Source organism: Hyla sarda, chromosome 1, assembly GCF_029499605.1.
Source record: "Hyla sarda isolate aHylSar1 chromosome 1, aHylSar1.hap1, whole genome shotgun sequence".
NCBI classification, from domain to species: domain Eukaryota; kingdom Metazoa; phylum Chordata; class Amphibia; order Anura; family Hylidae; genus Hyla; species Hyla sarda.
The window spans coordinates 403,640,223-403,656,874 of NC_079189.1; the positions used below are offsets into that span (position 1 = coordinate 403,640,223).

At 44.2% G+C, this 16,652-nt stretch overlaps 1 protein-coding gene across 1 annotated transcript in view; it reads left to right on the top strand.

Annotated features, from left to right (window-relative positions):
- LOC130277614 (dnaJ homolog subfamily A member 4-like) overlaps window positions 1-16,652 on the top strand; it is a 32,350-nt gene that overhangs the window by 10,340 nt on the left and 5,358 nt on the right. Inside the window, exons 3-7 of the mRNA XM_056528325.1 lie at window positions 1,532-1,712; window positions 2,491-2,595; window positions 13,496-13,723; window positions 13,811-14,041; window positions 14,460-14,560. Coding sequence (XP_056384300.1) covers window positions 1,532-1,712; window positions 2,491-2,595; window positions 13,496-13,723; window positions 13,811-14,041; window positions 14,460-14,560 — 846 coding nt within the window. The remainder of the gene's footprint in view (window positions 1-1,531; window positions 1,713-2,490; window positions 2,596-13,495; window positions 13,724-13,810; window positions 14,042-14,459; window positions 14,561-16,652) is intronic.

A 16,652-nucleotide genomic window follows, 5' to 3' on the forward strand; every position in this document is an offset into this window, starting at 1 on the left:
ACTTTTTTAATACATTTTATTAAAAAAAATTATAAAAAATGTATTAAAAGTTTTTTATATGCAAATGTGGTATCAAAAAAAAGTGCAGATCATGGCGCAAAAAATGAGCCCCCATACCGCCGCTTATAAGGAAAAATAAAAAAGTTAGAGGTCATCAAAATAAAGGGATTATAAACGTACTAATTTGGTTAAAAAGTTTGTGATTTTTTTTAAGCGCAACAATAATATAAAAGTATATAATAATGGGTATCATTTTAATCGTATTGACCCTCAGAATAAAGAACACATGTCATTTTTACCATAAATTGTACGGCGTGAAAACGAAACCTTCCAAAATTAGCAAAATTGCGTTTTTCGTTTTAATTTCCCCACAAAAATAGTGTTTTTTTTTGGTTGCGCCATACATTTTATGATATAATGAGTGATGTCATTACAAAGGACAACTGGTCGCGCAAAAAACAAGCCCTCATACTAGTCTGGATGAAAATATAAAAGAGTTATGATTTTTAGAAGGGGAGGAGGAAAAAACGAAAACGTAAAAATTAAATTGTCTGAGTCCTTAAGGCCAAAATGGGCTGAGTCCTTAAGGGGTTAATGGGGCAGACTTACTTATCAGGGACCCTATCCCATTCCACCTAATGGGGTGACCTACTGGTCTGCCTATCTATCAAATTTTTTTTTTTATCAAAGACCTTATTTACATACTATTTGGGTTACAATTATTTTGTACCAGGACAAGTGGATTGTTATGAGGGACAAGTAGAATCTACTCCGTTTTAGTCCCTTGGACAAGTATTTATTTTAATTTCCACACCCCTGCGTTTAGAGCAGTCTGAACAGTCATGTTTAGTCTGCTCAATGTACCTTATAATGTATTAAAGCACTTTTTCCAGCTAAATCCATGAGTCATCCTAAAGAGAGGAAAAGTATAAAAAAAATTGATAATGCTTATATTTGTGTCTACTTATTGATTTGAATAAAACAAGACAGAACTGTAACTAGTATTTCTAGTGCAGCAGGTAAAGATTAGCTATCTTACTTTGCCGATATAATTGCTTATGGTAGCATGGCCAGATTTTAATTCCATAAATAAAATCTATTTAGTTTGGGTTTCCTCACTTGACCATTCTACCCAAGTGTGCTGACTTATCGGTTTACACCATATGTAGACTTCTAATTGAATTTACTGCCTATTTTTCTAGATACATTGGGGGATATTTATCAAAACCTGTGGCAGAGAAAAGTTGCCCATAGCAACCAATCAGATTGCTTCTTTCATTTGGGCAATTTTTCGTCTGCACAGATCTTGCTAAATCTCCCCCTATGTTCTCGATACTTAGATTAGAAGCCCCTTGGTAAATTTTGACTAGTACTCTTTATGGACTCTCATCTGAAGATGTTCTCTCATTGTAACGCATATATGAATGTGTTAAAATATGTTGGGCAAAGCTTGCATTGCTGTTGGGTTGCCGTTAAGTACCTATGTCAGTAAAATGTATTTAGCAGCTAATAAATGTTTGTCTTTTTATAGTTTAAGCATATTTCTCAAGCTTATGAAGTACTGTCTGATCCTAAGAAAAGAGACCTCTATGACCAAGGTGGAGAACAAGCTATTAAAGAAGGAGGGATAGCTGGAGGAAACTTTTCCTCACCCATGGACATCTTCGACATGTTCTTTGGCGGAGGTGGCCGCATGAACAGAGAGAAGAGAGGTAATCCTGAATTCTAATATTTAATATTTATTATCTAGCTATGGCTTAAACCTCCCCTCCTCAGAGAACACATGAATGTGCGGCTGAGCTCTCTCAGCTCTACCCGTACCTTCCACTAGGGATCGACCGATTATCGGTTTGGCCGATATTATCGGCTGATAATCACGATTTTAGGCATTATCGGTATCGGCAATTACCTTGCCAATAATGCACGGCGACCGGGCGGGTCGGGGGGGCAGTCGCGGTGCGGTTCGGGGGGGGGGTGGTCGGTCGCAGTGCGGCGGTGGGGGGAGCGGTGGCGGTGATAGGACTCGGGACCCCCGGACAGGCAGGGAGAGAGAAGCGGGTGGCGGCGCGGTCTCTGGCACAGCAAAAGCCACTGCAGTGCATTGATTTAAAGCGCCCGCTTTAAATCAATGATCTGCAGCGGTGTCGCGGGGGGATGATAAATAGCCAATAACTTATACCGGAATATCGGTATAAGTTATCGGCTATCGGCCCTAACCTCCACCGATTATCGGTATCGGCCCTAAAAAAACGATATTGGTCGATCCCTACCTTCCACATAGTTAAGTGCAACAGCATGCACGAGTTGCTGCCATTCAATACATTTGTTACCCAACATAGATGTTCTGATCTGGGTCAGTGTTCAGACTTTCAACAATGTAACATTTTTCATTTGTGCCTTAATTGAAAATTGTCACTTTTCCAATTGTCAGTGTTATCATCTCTTGTGCCTTTTTATTACTCTAAGGTTTTTTGTTTTGTTTTTTATTAGGGAAAAATGTTGTCCACCAGTTATCTGTATCTCTAGAAGAAATGTATAATGGTGCAAGTCGAAAGCTAGCATTACAAAAGAATGTCATTTGTGACAAATGTGAAGGTAAGACATCTATATCATAGTAGCTATTAAACAGGACAATAAAGACTGGTAGTAGAAGCTTTTTAGTGTTTGAGATTTTTTTTCTTACTTTATAATTGTTTCAACTGAAGGAAGTCTCATCACAATGTAACTTCCATATTATATGGTGTAACATGGCACTTTGCAAGCATCACAAAATTTCCAACCATGCTCAAATAACAAGTCACTCTATGAATTTTATCCAATTCTAAGTTGCTATGTATCTGACTAACATGTTAGTTATATATATTTATATTGTGGCTCATGATATGCCTCCAATGGATCTGTCATGTGTTGCTATTCTATACTGTATGCACAATTATTAGTGAGTATTTTGACAATATCATTATTTGTAATGGAGCGGGAGCAGCGGACCCCATTCATTCTATGGGCAAATGTAGTCACCTAGGGGGAGGTTTATCAAGGGATTTAGAGGGGTTTTTTGCTTACAAAAGTCGTACATGCGCCTAAACAATTTTTTTATGCGACTTTTGTGGGTAAACAAAAAATACCAGTCAGCCCTACCTAAGCAATTTTCAGTTTTCACTTTGCAGTGGTCAGGAATTGATCAAGTGCAAAACTCGCACGTAAGCAAAAAAGGCGCAAACCCTCTTCAAGAAGTCTCAAGTGTAAGCTAGGTCAGACCTGGCTTACAAACTTGCCTTTGACAGCATTTTCAAAAAGTCGCAGTTGCGAATTTTTGCGCAGCTCTGCTCACGTCTACCACCCGCCCGCAAGCTGTTGGGACTACAACTCCCAGTATGCCCTTACTGTAGGGGGAATGCTGGGAGTTGTAGTCCTGCAATAGTTTGCGGGTGGGTGGTAGATGCTGGCGGGTGGCCAGGGAGCGGAGCTTTACAAAAAGGCACAAGTGCCACTTTTCGCGCAACTTTTTGTCTGTCCGACAGGTATATGAAACTACAAGCTTGTCACTGGCACCCCCCACTTCCTCCGCACGCGCAGCATGACTACCAACTCCCAGCATGTCCTTACTGTAAGGACTTGCTGGGAGTTGTGGGTGGCGAACAAGCTTGTCATCTGCTCCCACCGCACGACTACAACTCCCAGCATGCCCTTACTGTAAGGGCATGTTGGGAGTTGTAGTCATGTGGCAGGGGTGGGTGACAAGCACATCTCCTGCCTGCCCGTGTCACACAACTACAATTCCCAGCATGTCCTTACTGTAAGGGCATGTTGGGAGTTGTAGCATTCTAAAACTCCCAGAATGCTTTTACAGTGAGGACCTACTGGGAGTTCAAGTCATGCGGTAGCGGGCGGGTGACAAATAAATGTACTAACCTATTTTGCCTGGTGTGTGTGGGGTGTTTACCCCTTAAGGACCAAGCCCATTTTGACCTTAAGGACCAGGCCAATTTTATTTTTTCCTTTTTTTTTTTTCCTCCTCTCCTTCTAAAATCCATAACATATATATATATATATATATATATATATATATATATATATATATATATATTTATATATTTATTTCCATCTACAGACCCATATAAGGGTTTGTTTTTTGCGTGAACAGTTGTAATTTGTAATGAAACCTCTAATTTTACCAAAAAATTTACGGCAAACCCAAAGAATATTTTTTTTAAGGGAGGAAATTTAAATGAAAACCACAATTTCTCTATCTAGCCATGGGTATCATTTTAATCGTATTGAACCACAGTACCGTAAAGTGTACAGTGTGAAGACAAAACCCTCCAAAATGTGGAAAAAGGAGATTTTTATGCTTACCGTAAAATCCTTCTCGAAGGATCCATTGGGGGACACAGACCGTGGGTATATGCTGCTGTTTCTAGGAGGCTTGACACTATGGCAACCAAGAAAAGTCGGCTCCTCCCAGCAGGGTATACCTGCCCACAGGCACCTGAGGTAATCAGTTTTAGCTCAGTGTCTTAAGGAGGTAGACATGGTCTGGAGTTCTCCCCAGACCAGGTCTCATATTTTTTGTTTCTTTTTAAGTTTAGAGACGTGTTAGATTTTTTTTATTCCCTTTTAAATACTGTTTTCAGGTGGGGACTCAGGAACTGCGGTTCACGGTTTCCCCATTGCGAGAGGTGGCAGGCATCTTGGATGTACTGTTAACCCCCTCTCGCCAACGGTCAGCGCCTGGGGTTGTACCTCATGGGTCCGGGTCCCCCTACCTCCCTGTTCGCCTCGCTATGAGCTTAGCTTGCTGCAGGTGACAATGCTGGCTGAAGACTTTATAAGAAGACTTCATGAGGTAAGCTCTTCTGAATGAGGTGAGTATTTTTCCCCCTTTTTTTCCTCACAGGAGCGGACTTTCAACCTCTGAAGACCCCTAGTTTCTGGCCCACTCTTCTATATGTGGGCTGCTGGGGCTGGCCAGGAGGGATTTCCCTCCTTGCCTTTACGGGGGAATTTTTAGTATATCTGGGGCTGAGCAGTGTGTCTGGTATTTCACTGGACATGTGTGTATGGTGTTTGACTGTAACGCGACTGCTGAAGACAGCCACGGCGCTTCTTCATTGCGGGCGCTCGGCGCCCGTTCTTACTTTTACTTCGGCAGCGCGGCTGCCGACAGTAAGCCACGGCCGCTCCCCCCTTTCCCCGCAGGCGCATATGCTTTCGTATATGCGCTCGGGGCTGGGAGCGGGCGCCATTAAGGTCAGGGCTTTACTTCATCTCGGCAGCGTGGCTGCCTGCAGTGAGTCCCGCCCGCTCCTTCCCTTTCCCCGCAGGCTCATATGCTTCGCATATGCGCTCGGGGCCGGGAGTGGGCGCCATTAAGCTCCGGGCTGTATTTTACTTCGGCGGCCCGATGCGCGTTTACTCCACCCACCCAGAGCCGCCGAAGCCTGCATAAGGGCGAACTAAGCCCCAATCAGCGCTGTGCGTGTGCATAGGGATTTTTTTTTGCAGGGCCAATCACCCCTTTTATGGACAAGAGTTGTTCCAGGGATTCCTTACTTGGACGACCTCCTGATCAGAGCTCCAACCAGGGCCCAGAATCTGGAGAGTCTTAGTCTCGACCTCCGGACCTTGTCTCTCTTCGGTTGGATGGTCAATCAGGACAAGTCCAACCTCTCTCCTGGGGCTCCAGTTTGACGCGGCCCCTGCTCGCTTTCGACTCCACCGGTCAATCGGCTGACTCTCTTTTCAGGAGTCCGATGACTTCGGCACCCTGCTCCAGTTTCCACTTGCTTTTGCATGGATGTCCTGGGTCGGTTGGTGGCAGCTGTGGAGGCCGTGCCATTCGCCCAGTTTCATCACCTACCTCTTCAACTGGTGATTCTTTTCCGGTGGGACAGGTCTCCATTGTCCCTCGACCGCAAGAGCGTTCTATCGACAGTCTTGTCGGTCCCTTCTATGGTGGTTTCGTTTTCCCCTGTTTCTTCAGGGGCTGGGGAGGTGTTTTCAAGGACCGGCCTGTCTAGGGCCTTGGTCCCCCGAGAAGCCCTTCTCCCCATCAACATGTTGGGACTAATGCATTTCTCTTTGCTTGCTTCTTTGGGAAATTCCCTTTTGGGCGGAACTCAGGTTTCCAGCCATCTCTGCGATTTTCTTTCCGGGCATACTTAACTGGGAAGTGGTCTTTCTCAGCCAGTCCTCAGCCGACCAAGGCAAGTGGTCCCTACAGTCGGAGGAGTCTGCAGTGACCTGCAACCTCTGGGGTACTCCAGGCATGGACCTCTGCGCATCCCACCACAACTGAAGCGTTCCTCTCTTGATCGGGCTTTGCCCTACCTTATCTGTTTCTTGGTTGGGCTTTGCCCTACCTTATATGTTTCCTCCCCTTCCTCTCATTCCCAGGGTCCTGAGGAAACTCTCAGCAGAGGGCGTTCCCGCCATTCTCGTGGTCCAGACTGGCCCCGGCAAGCGTGGTACGTCGTTGCGGTCAGGCCCCTGAACGACTTACCGCTGCGCCTTCCCTCTCGTCCAGACCCCCTATCTCAGGTCCCCTGTACCACTCCATTTTACCATCTCTGCTTTTGACGGCATGGCGGTTGAGACCGCGGTTCTGAGGACCCACTGCTTCTCTTCCCAAGTGGTTCGCACCATGGTGAGGGCTCTCAAGCCTTCCTCTGCAAAGATTTGCCACCATACCTGGCGGTCTTATTTTCGTTGGTGTGAGCCTCAGCCCTTTTTTTTTTTTTTTTCTCAGGTCGTGATTTTCCTTCCTGACCCTTTTCCCTTTTGCAGTCGGGCTGGCCCAAGGGTTGGCTCTCTGCTCCCTTTAGGGTCAAAGTTCGGCCTTTTCCATTCTTTTTCAACTTCCTCTGGCGTTCAATTCTCATGTCCAGACCTGCTTCTGGGAGTGGCACACGCTGCCCTTCCTTATCGGTCCCCTTCTTCCCCTTGGGACTTACACTTGGTCTTAGGCGTTCCTTTTGAACCTCTCAGGGACATTGCTCTTCACCTCCTTCCCTGGAAGGTGGTGTTCCTTATTGCTCTTCCTCTGTTAGCAGGGGGTCAGAGCTGGCAGCTCTCTCCTGCCATTCTCCCTTCCTGGTTGTTTACCAGGAAAACTTGTTTTCCGTCCAGGTCCGTCATTCTTACTTGAGATGGTTTCGACTTTTTCATCTCAATGAGGACATCGTCCTGCCGTCCTTTTTGTCCGGCCCTTTCTCATACCAGGGAGCGTTTGCCCCACAAACTTGTTGTGGTGAGGGCTGTTCGGACTTATCTCTGTCACCTTTTCCTTTCGGCAGTGTGACTCCTTTTTTTTTTTTTTTTTTTTTTTTTTCCAGAAGGTCGTCATTCAGGACAACCTGCTTCTACGGCCACCATTTTTCGCTGGATCCGGTCTGCTATTTTGTAAGCTTACTGCTGCAAGGGGAAGATCCAGGCGGCGGTGGTCCAGCTGTCCACCTGACTGATTTCCTTACCCACCCAAGGGACAGCTTTGGTACGTCCCACGGTCTGTGTCCCCCAATGGAGCCGATAGAGAAAAGGCGATTTTTTCTGCTTACCGTAAAATCTCTTTCTCGAAGGATCCATTGGGGGAACACAGCTCCCACCCTTTTTCTGGTGTTTCTATTTGAATTATCTGTCCGAGGGTGTGTTCAGTTACCTTTTTCTTCTGGTTGCTTGGACGGTTTGTGGTTTTTCTCTTGACCTGTCGGTCTTCTCCTATTGCTCTGGGACTAAAACTGATTACCTCAGGTGCCTGTGGGCGGTTATACCCTGCTGGGAGGAGCCGACTTTTCTTGGTTGCCATAGTTAGTGTCAAGCCTCCTAGAGACAGCAGCATATACCCACGGTCTGTGTCCCCCAATGGATCCTTCAAGAGATTTTACGGTAAGCATAAAAATCTCCTTTTTCCACATTTTGGAGGGTTTTGTCTTCACACTGTACACTTTACGGTACTGTGGTTCAATACGATTAAAATGATACCCATGGCTAGATACTTTTCTATTTTTGTACCGCTTAAAAAAAAATCTCAACTTTTTGTACAAAATCAGTAATCTAAAATCGCCCTATTTTGACCAACTATATTGGGCTGGTATGAGGGCTCCTATTTGCATATATAAAACTTTCAGATCACTTCAGTTTTTTTTGAAAAATAAAATCTGACAATGCAGCATAATATGTAATATGGGGAAAAAGGGATAAATTTGTTTTATTATTGGGGGAGGGGATTTTTCTATTTTTAAAATTTTTTTTTTTTTAACACTTATGTCCCCATAGGAGACTATCGATAGCAATCATTTGATTGCTAATACTGTTCAGTGTTGTGCATAGAGCAATGATAGAATAAAAACAACGAATCAGACCGGCAGACTCACCACGTTTCTCTTCTTCTTTATTTGCGTAAGCAAGGCATAGACAGATACTCACAAACTTGGGGGATAGGACGTGCAGTGGGGGGACAAACTGGCAACAGACTCCGTTTCGCACGGACCACCGTGCTTCCTCCGGCCATCGTTGTGCATAGAGCAATAGCACTGATCAGTATTATCAGCGATCTCCTGCTCTGGTCTGCTCGATCTCAGACCAGAGCAGAAGACCCGAGGAGACAGCCGTAGGCAGGTGAGGGGACCTCCGGCTGCCACTAAAGATGGTCAGATCCCCGCGGCAGCGCTGTGGGCGATCCGATCATCTATTGTAACATTTGCATTGCCTCAGATGCTGTGATCTGTATTAATCACGGCATCTGAGGGGTTAATGGAGGATATTCGCGTGATCACGGATGTCTGCCATTACCGGCGGTTCCCCGGCTGCTAATAGCAGTCGGGACCTGCATTGTGTGACTCGAACACCACTCCGATGCTCGCGGTCATACACGGGACGTAAATGTACGTCCTGGTGTGTCAAGTAGTGCCGCACCAGGACGTACATTTAGGTCCTTAACCCCTTAACGACCAAAGACGTATATTTACGTCCTTGGCCAGCTCCCGCGATATAACGCCGGGTCACGCGGTGACCCCGCGTCATATCGGGTCGGTCCCGATGCCGGGGCCCGGGGCTAATAGCGCGCAGCAGCGATCGCGGTGCCGCGCGCTATTATTAATCCTTTAGACGCGGCTTTCAAAGTTGAACGCTGCGTCTAAACCAAAAGTGAAAGCTGCCCGGCTGCTCAGCAGGGCTGATCGGGACTACCGCAGTGAAAATGCGGTGTCCGATCAGCTGGGACACGAGCGGAGGTCCTCTTACCTGCCTCCGGCGTGTCCCCTCGGCGATTGATTGCTCCAAGCCTGAGATTCAGGCTTGAGCAATCGACCGCCGATAACCCTGATCACTGCAAAGCTGTGGCTTTGCAGTGAACAGGGTATAAGATCAGTGTGTGCAGTGTTATAGGTCCCTATGGGAGCTATAACAGTGTGTATAAAAAAAAAAAAAGTTAATGTGATTTAACCCTTTCCGTAATAAAAGTTCAAATCACTCCCCTTTTCCCATAAAAAAAAAAAAAAAACACCATGTAAATAAATATAAACATATGTGGTATCGCCGCGTGCGTAAATGTCCGAACTATAAAAATATATAATTAATTAAACTGCACGGTCAATGGCGTACGCGCAAAAAAATTCCAAAGTCCAAAATAACATATTTTTGGTTGCTTTTTATATCATGAAAAAATGAATAAAAAGCGATCAAAAAGTCCGATCAATACAAAAATGGTACCGATAAAAACTTCAGATCATGGCGCAAAAAATGACCCCTCATACTGCCACATATGTGGAAAAATAAACAAAATTATAGGGGTCAGAAGATGACAATTTTAAAAGTATACATTTTCCTGCATGTAGTTATGATTTTTTCCAGAAGTACAATAAAATCAAACCTATATAAGTAGGGATTCATTTTAACCGTATGGACCTACAGAATAAAGAGAAAGTGTCATTTTTACCGAAAAATGTACTGCGTAGAAACGGAAGCACCCAAAAGTTACAAAATTGTGTTTTTTCTTCAATTTTGTCGCACAATTCATTTTTTTCCGTTTCTCTGTAGATTTTTGGGTAAAATGACTGATGTCATTACAAAGTAAAATTGGTGGTGCAAAAAATAAGCCATCATATGGATTTTTAGGTGCAAAATTGAAAGAGTTATGGTTTTTTAAAGGTAAGGAGGAAAAAACGAAAGTGCAAAAATGGAAAAACCCTGGGTCATGAAGGGGTTAATACAGGGACACCACAACGTAGTCGGGCACTTGCTGCACTTATTTTTTACAGAAGTACGACAAAATCAAACCTATATAAGTAGGGGATCATTTTAACCGTATGGACCTACAGAATAAAGATAAGGTGAAATTTTTATCGAAAAAATGTACTGTGTAGAAACGGAAGCCCCCAAAAGTTACAGAATGGCATTTTTTTCTTCAATTTCGTTGCACAATGATTTTTTTTTTTTTCCGTTTCTGGGTAAAATGACTGTCACTGCAAAGTAGAATTGGTGATGCAAAAATAAGCCATCATATGGATTTTTAGGTGCAAAATTGAAAGGGTTATGATTTTTAAAAGGTGAGGAGGAAAAAACAAAAGTGCAAAAGCGGAAAAACCCGTGGTCCTTAACGACGCAGGATCCTGCATCATATCGCGTCGGTCCCGGTGCTCATCAACGGCCGGGACCCGCGGCTAATACCACACATCGCCGATCGCGGCGATGTGTGGTATTAACCCTTTAGAAGCGACGGTCAAAGCTGACAGCCGCTTCTAAAGTGAAACTGAAAGTGACCCGGCTGCTCAGTCGGGCTGTTCGGGACCGCCGCGGTGAAATCGCGGCGTCCCGAACAGCTGATCGGACACCGGGAGGGCCCTTACCTGCCTCCTCGGTGTCCGATCGACGAATGACTGCTCCATGCCTGAGATCCAGGCAGGAGCAGTCAAGCGCCGATAATGCTGATCACAGGCGTGTTAATACACGCCACTGATCAGCATAGGAGATCAGTGTGTGCAGTGTTATAGGTCCCTATGGGACCTATAACACTGCAAAAAAAATGTTAAAAAAAAGTGTTAATAAAGGTCATTTAACCCCTTCCCTAATAAAAGTTTGAATCACCCCCCTTTTCCCATAAAAAAAATAAAACAGTGTAAAAAAAAAAATACTAAATATATGTGGTATCGCCACGTGCGTGAATGTCCGAACTATAAAAATATATCATTAATTAAACCGCACGGTCAATGGCGTACGCGCAAAAAAATTCCAAAGTCCAAAAAAGCGTATTTTGGTCACTTTTTATACCATTAAAAAATTCATAAAAAGTGATCAAAAAGTCCGATCAAAACAAAAATACCGATAAAAACTTCAGATCACGGCGCAAAAAATGAGTCCTCATACCGCTCTGTACGTGGAAAAATAAAAAAGTTATAGGGGTCAGAAGATGACAATTGTAAACGTATAAATTTTTCCTGCATGTAGTTATGATTTTTTCCAGAAGTGCGACAAAATCAAACCTATATAAGTAGGGTATCATTTTAACCGTATGGACCTACAGAATAATGATAAGGTGTAATTTTTACCGAAATATGCACTGTGTAGAAACGGAAGCCCCCAAAAGTTACAAAATGGCGTTTTTTTTTCCATTTTGTCGCACAATGATTTTTTTTCCGTTTCGCCAAGCCATAATATGGATTTTTAGGTGGAAAATTTAAAGGGTTATGCTTTTTAAAAGGTAAGGAGGAAGAAACGAAAGTGCAAAAAACGGAAAAACCCTGAGTCCTTAAGGGGTTAAATAAGTTGGTGCCAGAAAGTTAAACAGATTTGTAAATTATTTCTTTAAAAAAATGTTAAAGGACATGTCCGGTGCTCAATTATTGTATCCGTTCCGGGCTGCAAAAAAAAGAAAATAAGCTTTCTCTTGCCTGCCTATGCTCCCCCGGTGCTCCGGTACAGGTGTTCGGTCCCCGGGCTGTATTCTTCTTACTTCCTGTTAGCCCTGCACGTCACACGGAGCTTCAGCCTATCACTGGCCGAGGCGGGACATCGCTGCGGCCGGTGATAGGTTGAAGCTTCGTGTGTCGTGTCGGGCTAACAGGAAGTAAGAAGAATACAGCCCGGGGACCGAACGCCTGTATCGGGGGAGCGTAGGCAGGCAAGAGAAAGCTTATATTTTTTCTTTTTTTTTTTTTTTGCAGCCCGGAACGGATAAAATAAGAAAAGTGAGCACCGGACATCTCCTTTAATCCTTCCTGTCCAGAGTAGGAGCAAATCCCCATAGAAAACCTCTCCTGCTCTTGACAGTTCCTAAAATGGACAAAGGTGTCAGCAGAGAGCACTGTGGTCAAACAGAAGAAATTCAAAAAGAAAAGGACTTCCTCCTCTGTAGCATACAGCAGCTGATAAGTACTGGAAGGATTAAGATTTTTTTAACAGAAATCATTTACAAATCTATTTTAACTTTCTGGCACCAGTTGATTTAAAAAAAAAAAAAAAAAATTCCAGGGGAGTACCCTTTTAAGAGCGGATACATTCCAAGGTGACTCAGTTCAGCCATGTAACAGCATTTGTGGGCATCCTGTTTCCATCGGGATGTCGACAGATACAATTAATAGTAGCAGGAACACAATGTGGCCCTAGCCTAAGGAGTATAACCTTGAATACTTATTTAATCACCAGGTGATGGGTACTTGTGTTTTGAGGAAGGGTGTGGCCTAAGTAGGTGAACACCCTATATCTAGGTTTGCATAGCTAATAAACAGTTTATTTTCTTCAGGCAAAAAATGTGAAACTTTGAGTATTCAGGTTCAAGGTTTTTTTTTTGCATTTTGGGTTAATGGAGTGCACTGTAGTTGTTCAATAATAAAATAAATCCTTTAAAAATACAGCTTAAAGTGTACCTGTCAAAACAATTTTTATATAATGTAGAAAAATAACATCTGTATAGTTAAGTTTTATATTTTTGTCCCTACAGCTAATTCTGTGTGTTTCTGTGAGGAGTCCAAATACAGGAAGTGTAAGAGGACAAGCGGGGCTCTGTGCAGTGAGGACAAGCGGGGCTCTGTGCAGTGAGGACAAGCGGGGCTCTGTGCAGTGAGGACAAGCGGGGCTCTGTGCAGTGAGGACAAGCGGGGCTCTGTGCAGTGAGGACAAGCGGGGCTCTGTGCAGTGAGGCTCTGTGACATTCTCTGGGCTCACACATCAGGATGATTGACAAACCAAGAGCCTGCACAGAGCCCTGCTTGTCCTGCCCTCACTTCCTGTATTTGGACTCCTCAGACCCACAGACAATAGCTGCAGGGACAGCATTTTTTCACCTAAAAATAAGCTTTTACACAATGTATATTAGGAATATACAAATAATGGTAATATCTACTTTATATAAAGTTTTTGCTAACGACAGGTACACTTTAGTAATTGTGCACACAGTGTAGACATTACAAAATGGTAGTCTTTTGATATTATGTTATCTTTTGTATGGACATATTTTGACTATGCCTGACCTTCACTCATATATGTTCTTCTTTCCTTTCAGGTCGTGGTGGCAAAAAAGGAGCAGTAGAAAAATGTACAAACTGTAAAGGTCGTGGTATCCAAGTTCATGTTCAGCAAATTGGACCGGGGATGGTCCAGCAGATTCAGACGATGTGTTCAGAGTGCCATGGTGAGGGTGAGCGGATTAATCCCAAAGATCGTTGCAAACAGTGTAATGGTAACAAGGTTGTACGTGAGAAGAAGATCCTGGAAGTTCACATTAAGAAGGGTAAGCAATAGAAAATGAATTTATGTACTTTTAAGAACACTGTGTAGTTCTTGGTACTGGAATGTCATGTAATCATGCATTTTGCAGGCATGAAAGATGGACAGAAAATAGTTTTTCATGGGGAAGGAGATCAAGAACCAGGTCTGGAGCCTGGAGATGTTGTCATTGTGTTGGATCAGAGGGACCATGAAGTGTTCCAAAGGCAAGATAGGAACTTAATTATGAAGATGGACATTTTATTAGTAGAAGCATTGTGTGGGTTCAAGAGAACAGTAGAAACATTGGATGGACGAACTCTCCTCATCTCATCACTTCCAGGTACATAAAAGCATATGAGATAACCACTTATTTCTTGTAGCATATCAAGTAGCTGTGCTATAACGGTTCGAAGGTGTGGCTATGACTTAGTAGTAGTAACCGCGGGGTCCTTGGGGGAGATTTGTCAAAACCTGTGGAGAAGTTGCCCATAACAACCAATCAGATGGCTTCTTTCATTTCTAAAAAGGCCTCTGAAAAACAAAAGCAATCTCCACTTTTCCTCTGCACATATTCCTGACATGGGAGGGGCTCTCACAGCTCTTTATAAAAGGGAATGTGATGTGAATATGGAAAATGGTAAAAATGTCAGGTTTCTTATGTTTCCCATTCACTTTAGTCTTTTAAATTGGTTTATATTGATGCAAAGGTAAATATTAGATTTTAAATGTCTACTCACTCAGATATTTTGTTTATTTAGGTGAAGTCATTCATCACAGTCACTTGAAATGTATTCCGAATGAAGGAATGCCCTTAGAGAGAGATCCATTTGAGAAAGGTCTTCTAATTATCCAATTTTTGGTGAGTTACTCTTTGACTACATGTATTTTCGCAAAGTACCAATCAGGGTGAATAAACACACCAGATTTTGTTGCAGAAATCTCTTATTGCCCACTGTAAACAGGGCTTGCAGAAATCTATGCACTTACTGCAAAAGCAACTCCAGAGGAACTGAATTAATGTGCTGTGAATAGCATACCTCAGGACATACTTGTCACATACTGCTGTGATTTAACCCCTAGACGACACAGGGCACACGGGTACACCCTGTCACAATCTGGTTGTATGAAATGTACTTACTGCTAATGCCAGGTATCTAGCCAATGCTTAGCATTAATCATTTAGATGCTGTATTCAAAGTTTATTTTGGCATTGTTAAAATCATTAATGTCTTGGGAATGGGGGCGATCGGGACCTCTGCATCACGATTATGGGGTCCCGATCGGCATGCATGATGGCCCCTAAGAGGCAGATGAAGGGTCCCGGTCTGCCTCTGTGCTGTCAATATGCTATTGCATAGCATTACACAGTGTTTACAACTTAAAAGGTTGCATGTAATAGACCCCTATGGGGATTTAAAAAAAAAGCCCCTACCATAAGTTTACAGGGATGTGGAAATCCTATCGCTCGACGCACAGGACAAGTAGTTTTGGGCGCTGGCCAGGTGAAATTGTCATAGATTTTGCCCTGTATGGGGCTAGCAGGGACAGACCGACTTCCCCCTTATTTTTCTTTAATGCCGGTGTGAGGCGCAGGAGCGAATGGAAGTCTGCACCTCACACCAACGCTCAGAGTGTATGGGATGGGGGCGGTGGCCCCCAGCTGACCGCAGAGCCCGAGGTCGCACGTTAGCGTTACATAATTAAGCCACGCCCCCTTATCTCCCCTCCCAGAGGATGGAGGACGCAGCTCAGAAGACACAGCAGGGGGGAGAGAAAGGACGTAGACAGGTCGGTACACAGCTACATCCTCCGCACACAGCTCTACCCCTCCCCCTGCTCTGTCTCCACAGGACCTAATCTACCACGGGGAGGTTGCTAGTTGGCACGGGGAAAACACAGAGAGGGGGGGGGGTGAGGGGGAGGATGGAAATCTCACCTCACACCGGCCAGAGTGACTACAGCTCTGATGTCCACTCATGGCCAGCTCAGGTGAGGAGACCGAGAATACGGGCGGCTGCGGCAGGAAGGGTGGTTGTATATGTATGGTGTGAGTGGATGTGTGATGTGTATGTAATGTAGTCTGTCTGTGTGTGATGTGTATGTAATGTATGATTGGGTGGTTCAGAGGCGGGTGTATGTATGATGTGTGTGGATGTAATGTATGATGTGGCGGGGATGTGTGTATGTGTGATATGGGGACAGTGGCTGGTGCATGTATGACATATGTATGTATGTTGTGTATAGGGGCGGACTGTCACGTAGGGCAGTGCCCAAGGGCCCGTGTCTCGGGGAGGGCGCTGCCGCCGCCAGTTGTGCCATCTAATATTATTTATTTTTAGTGGCTTCTGGCCACCCGCACTAAATTGCACCCCCAGAATCCCGCCCCCTTCATACTCGCCCGCCGACCAAGAGCCCCATGGATGCACACAAACACGCCCGAACCAAAGCTACAACTCCCAGCATGTTGCACCATAACCTGAACTGTAGAACTGTAAAGTGTAACATGCTGGGAGTTGTACTTTTGGTTCGGGTCAGCTGCAGAGCCATAGGCTGCATCAGGGCATGCTGGGAGTTGTAGTTACTAACTGCAATTCCCAGTATTCCCTGACACATGACCTATGGCTCTGCAGCTGACACGAACCAAAACTACAACTCCCAGCATGTTACACAATAACCTTAACTGTACTATACAGTGCAACATGCTGCAACACCCACACAACCATAGGCTGTATCAGGGCATGCTGGGAGTTGTAGTTATCTAGTAACTAAATGCAACTTCCAACATTTTCTGACACAAAATGCACCACATAAACTGGAGAAGCAGAACCCCCTCCCCTCCCCCCAGTAACACATAAGTCCCTATTGAGACTGAAACATAGTGATTACACTTTTTTAAAAAGTGCGTATATATGTGAATAAGCCCCTTTCCTAATAAAAGTTTCCAATTTTCT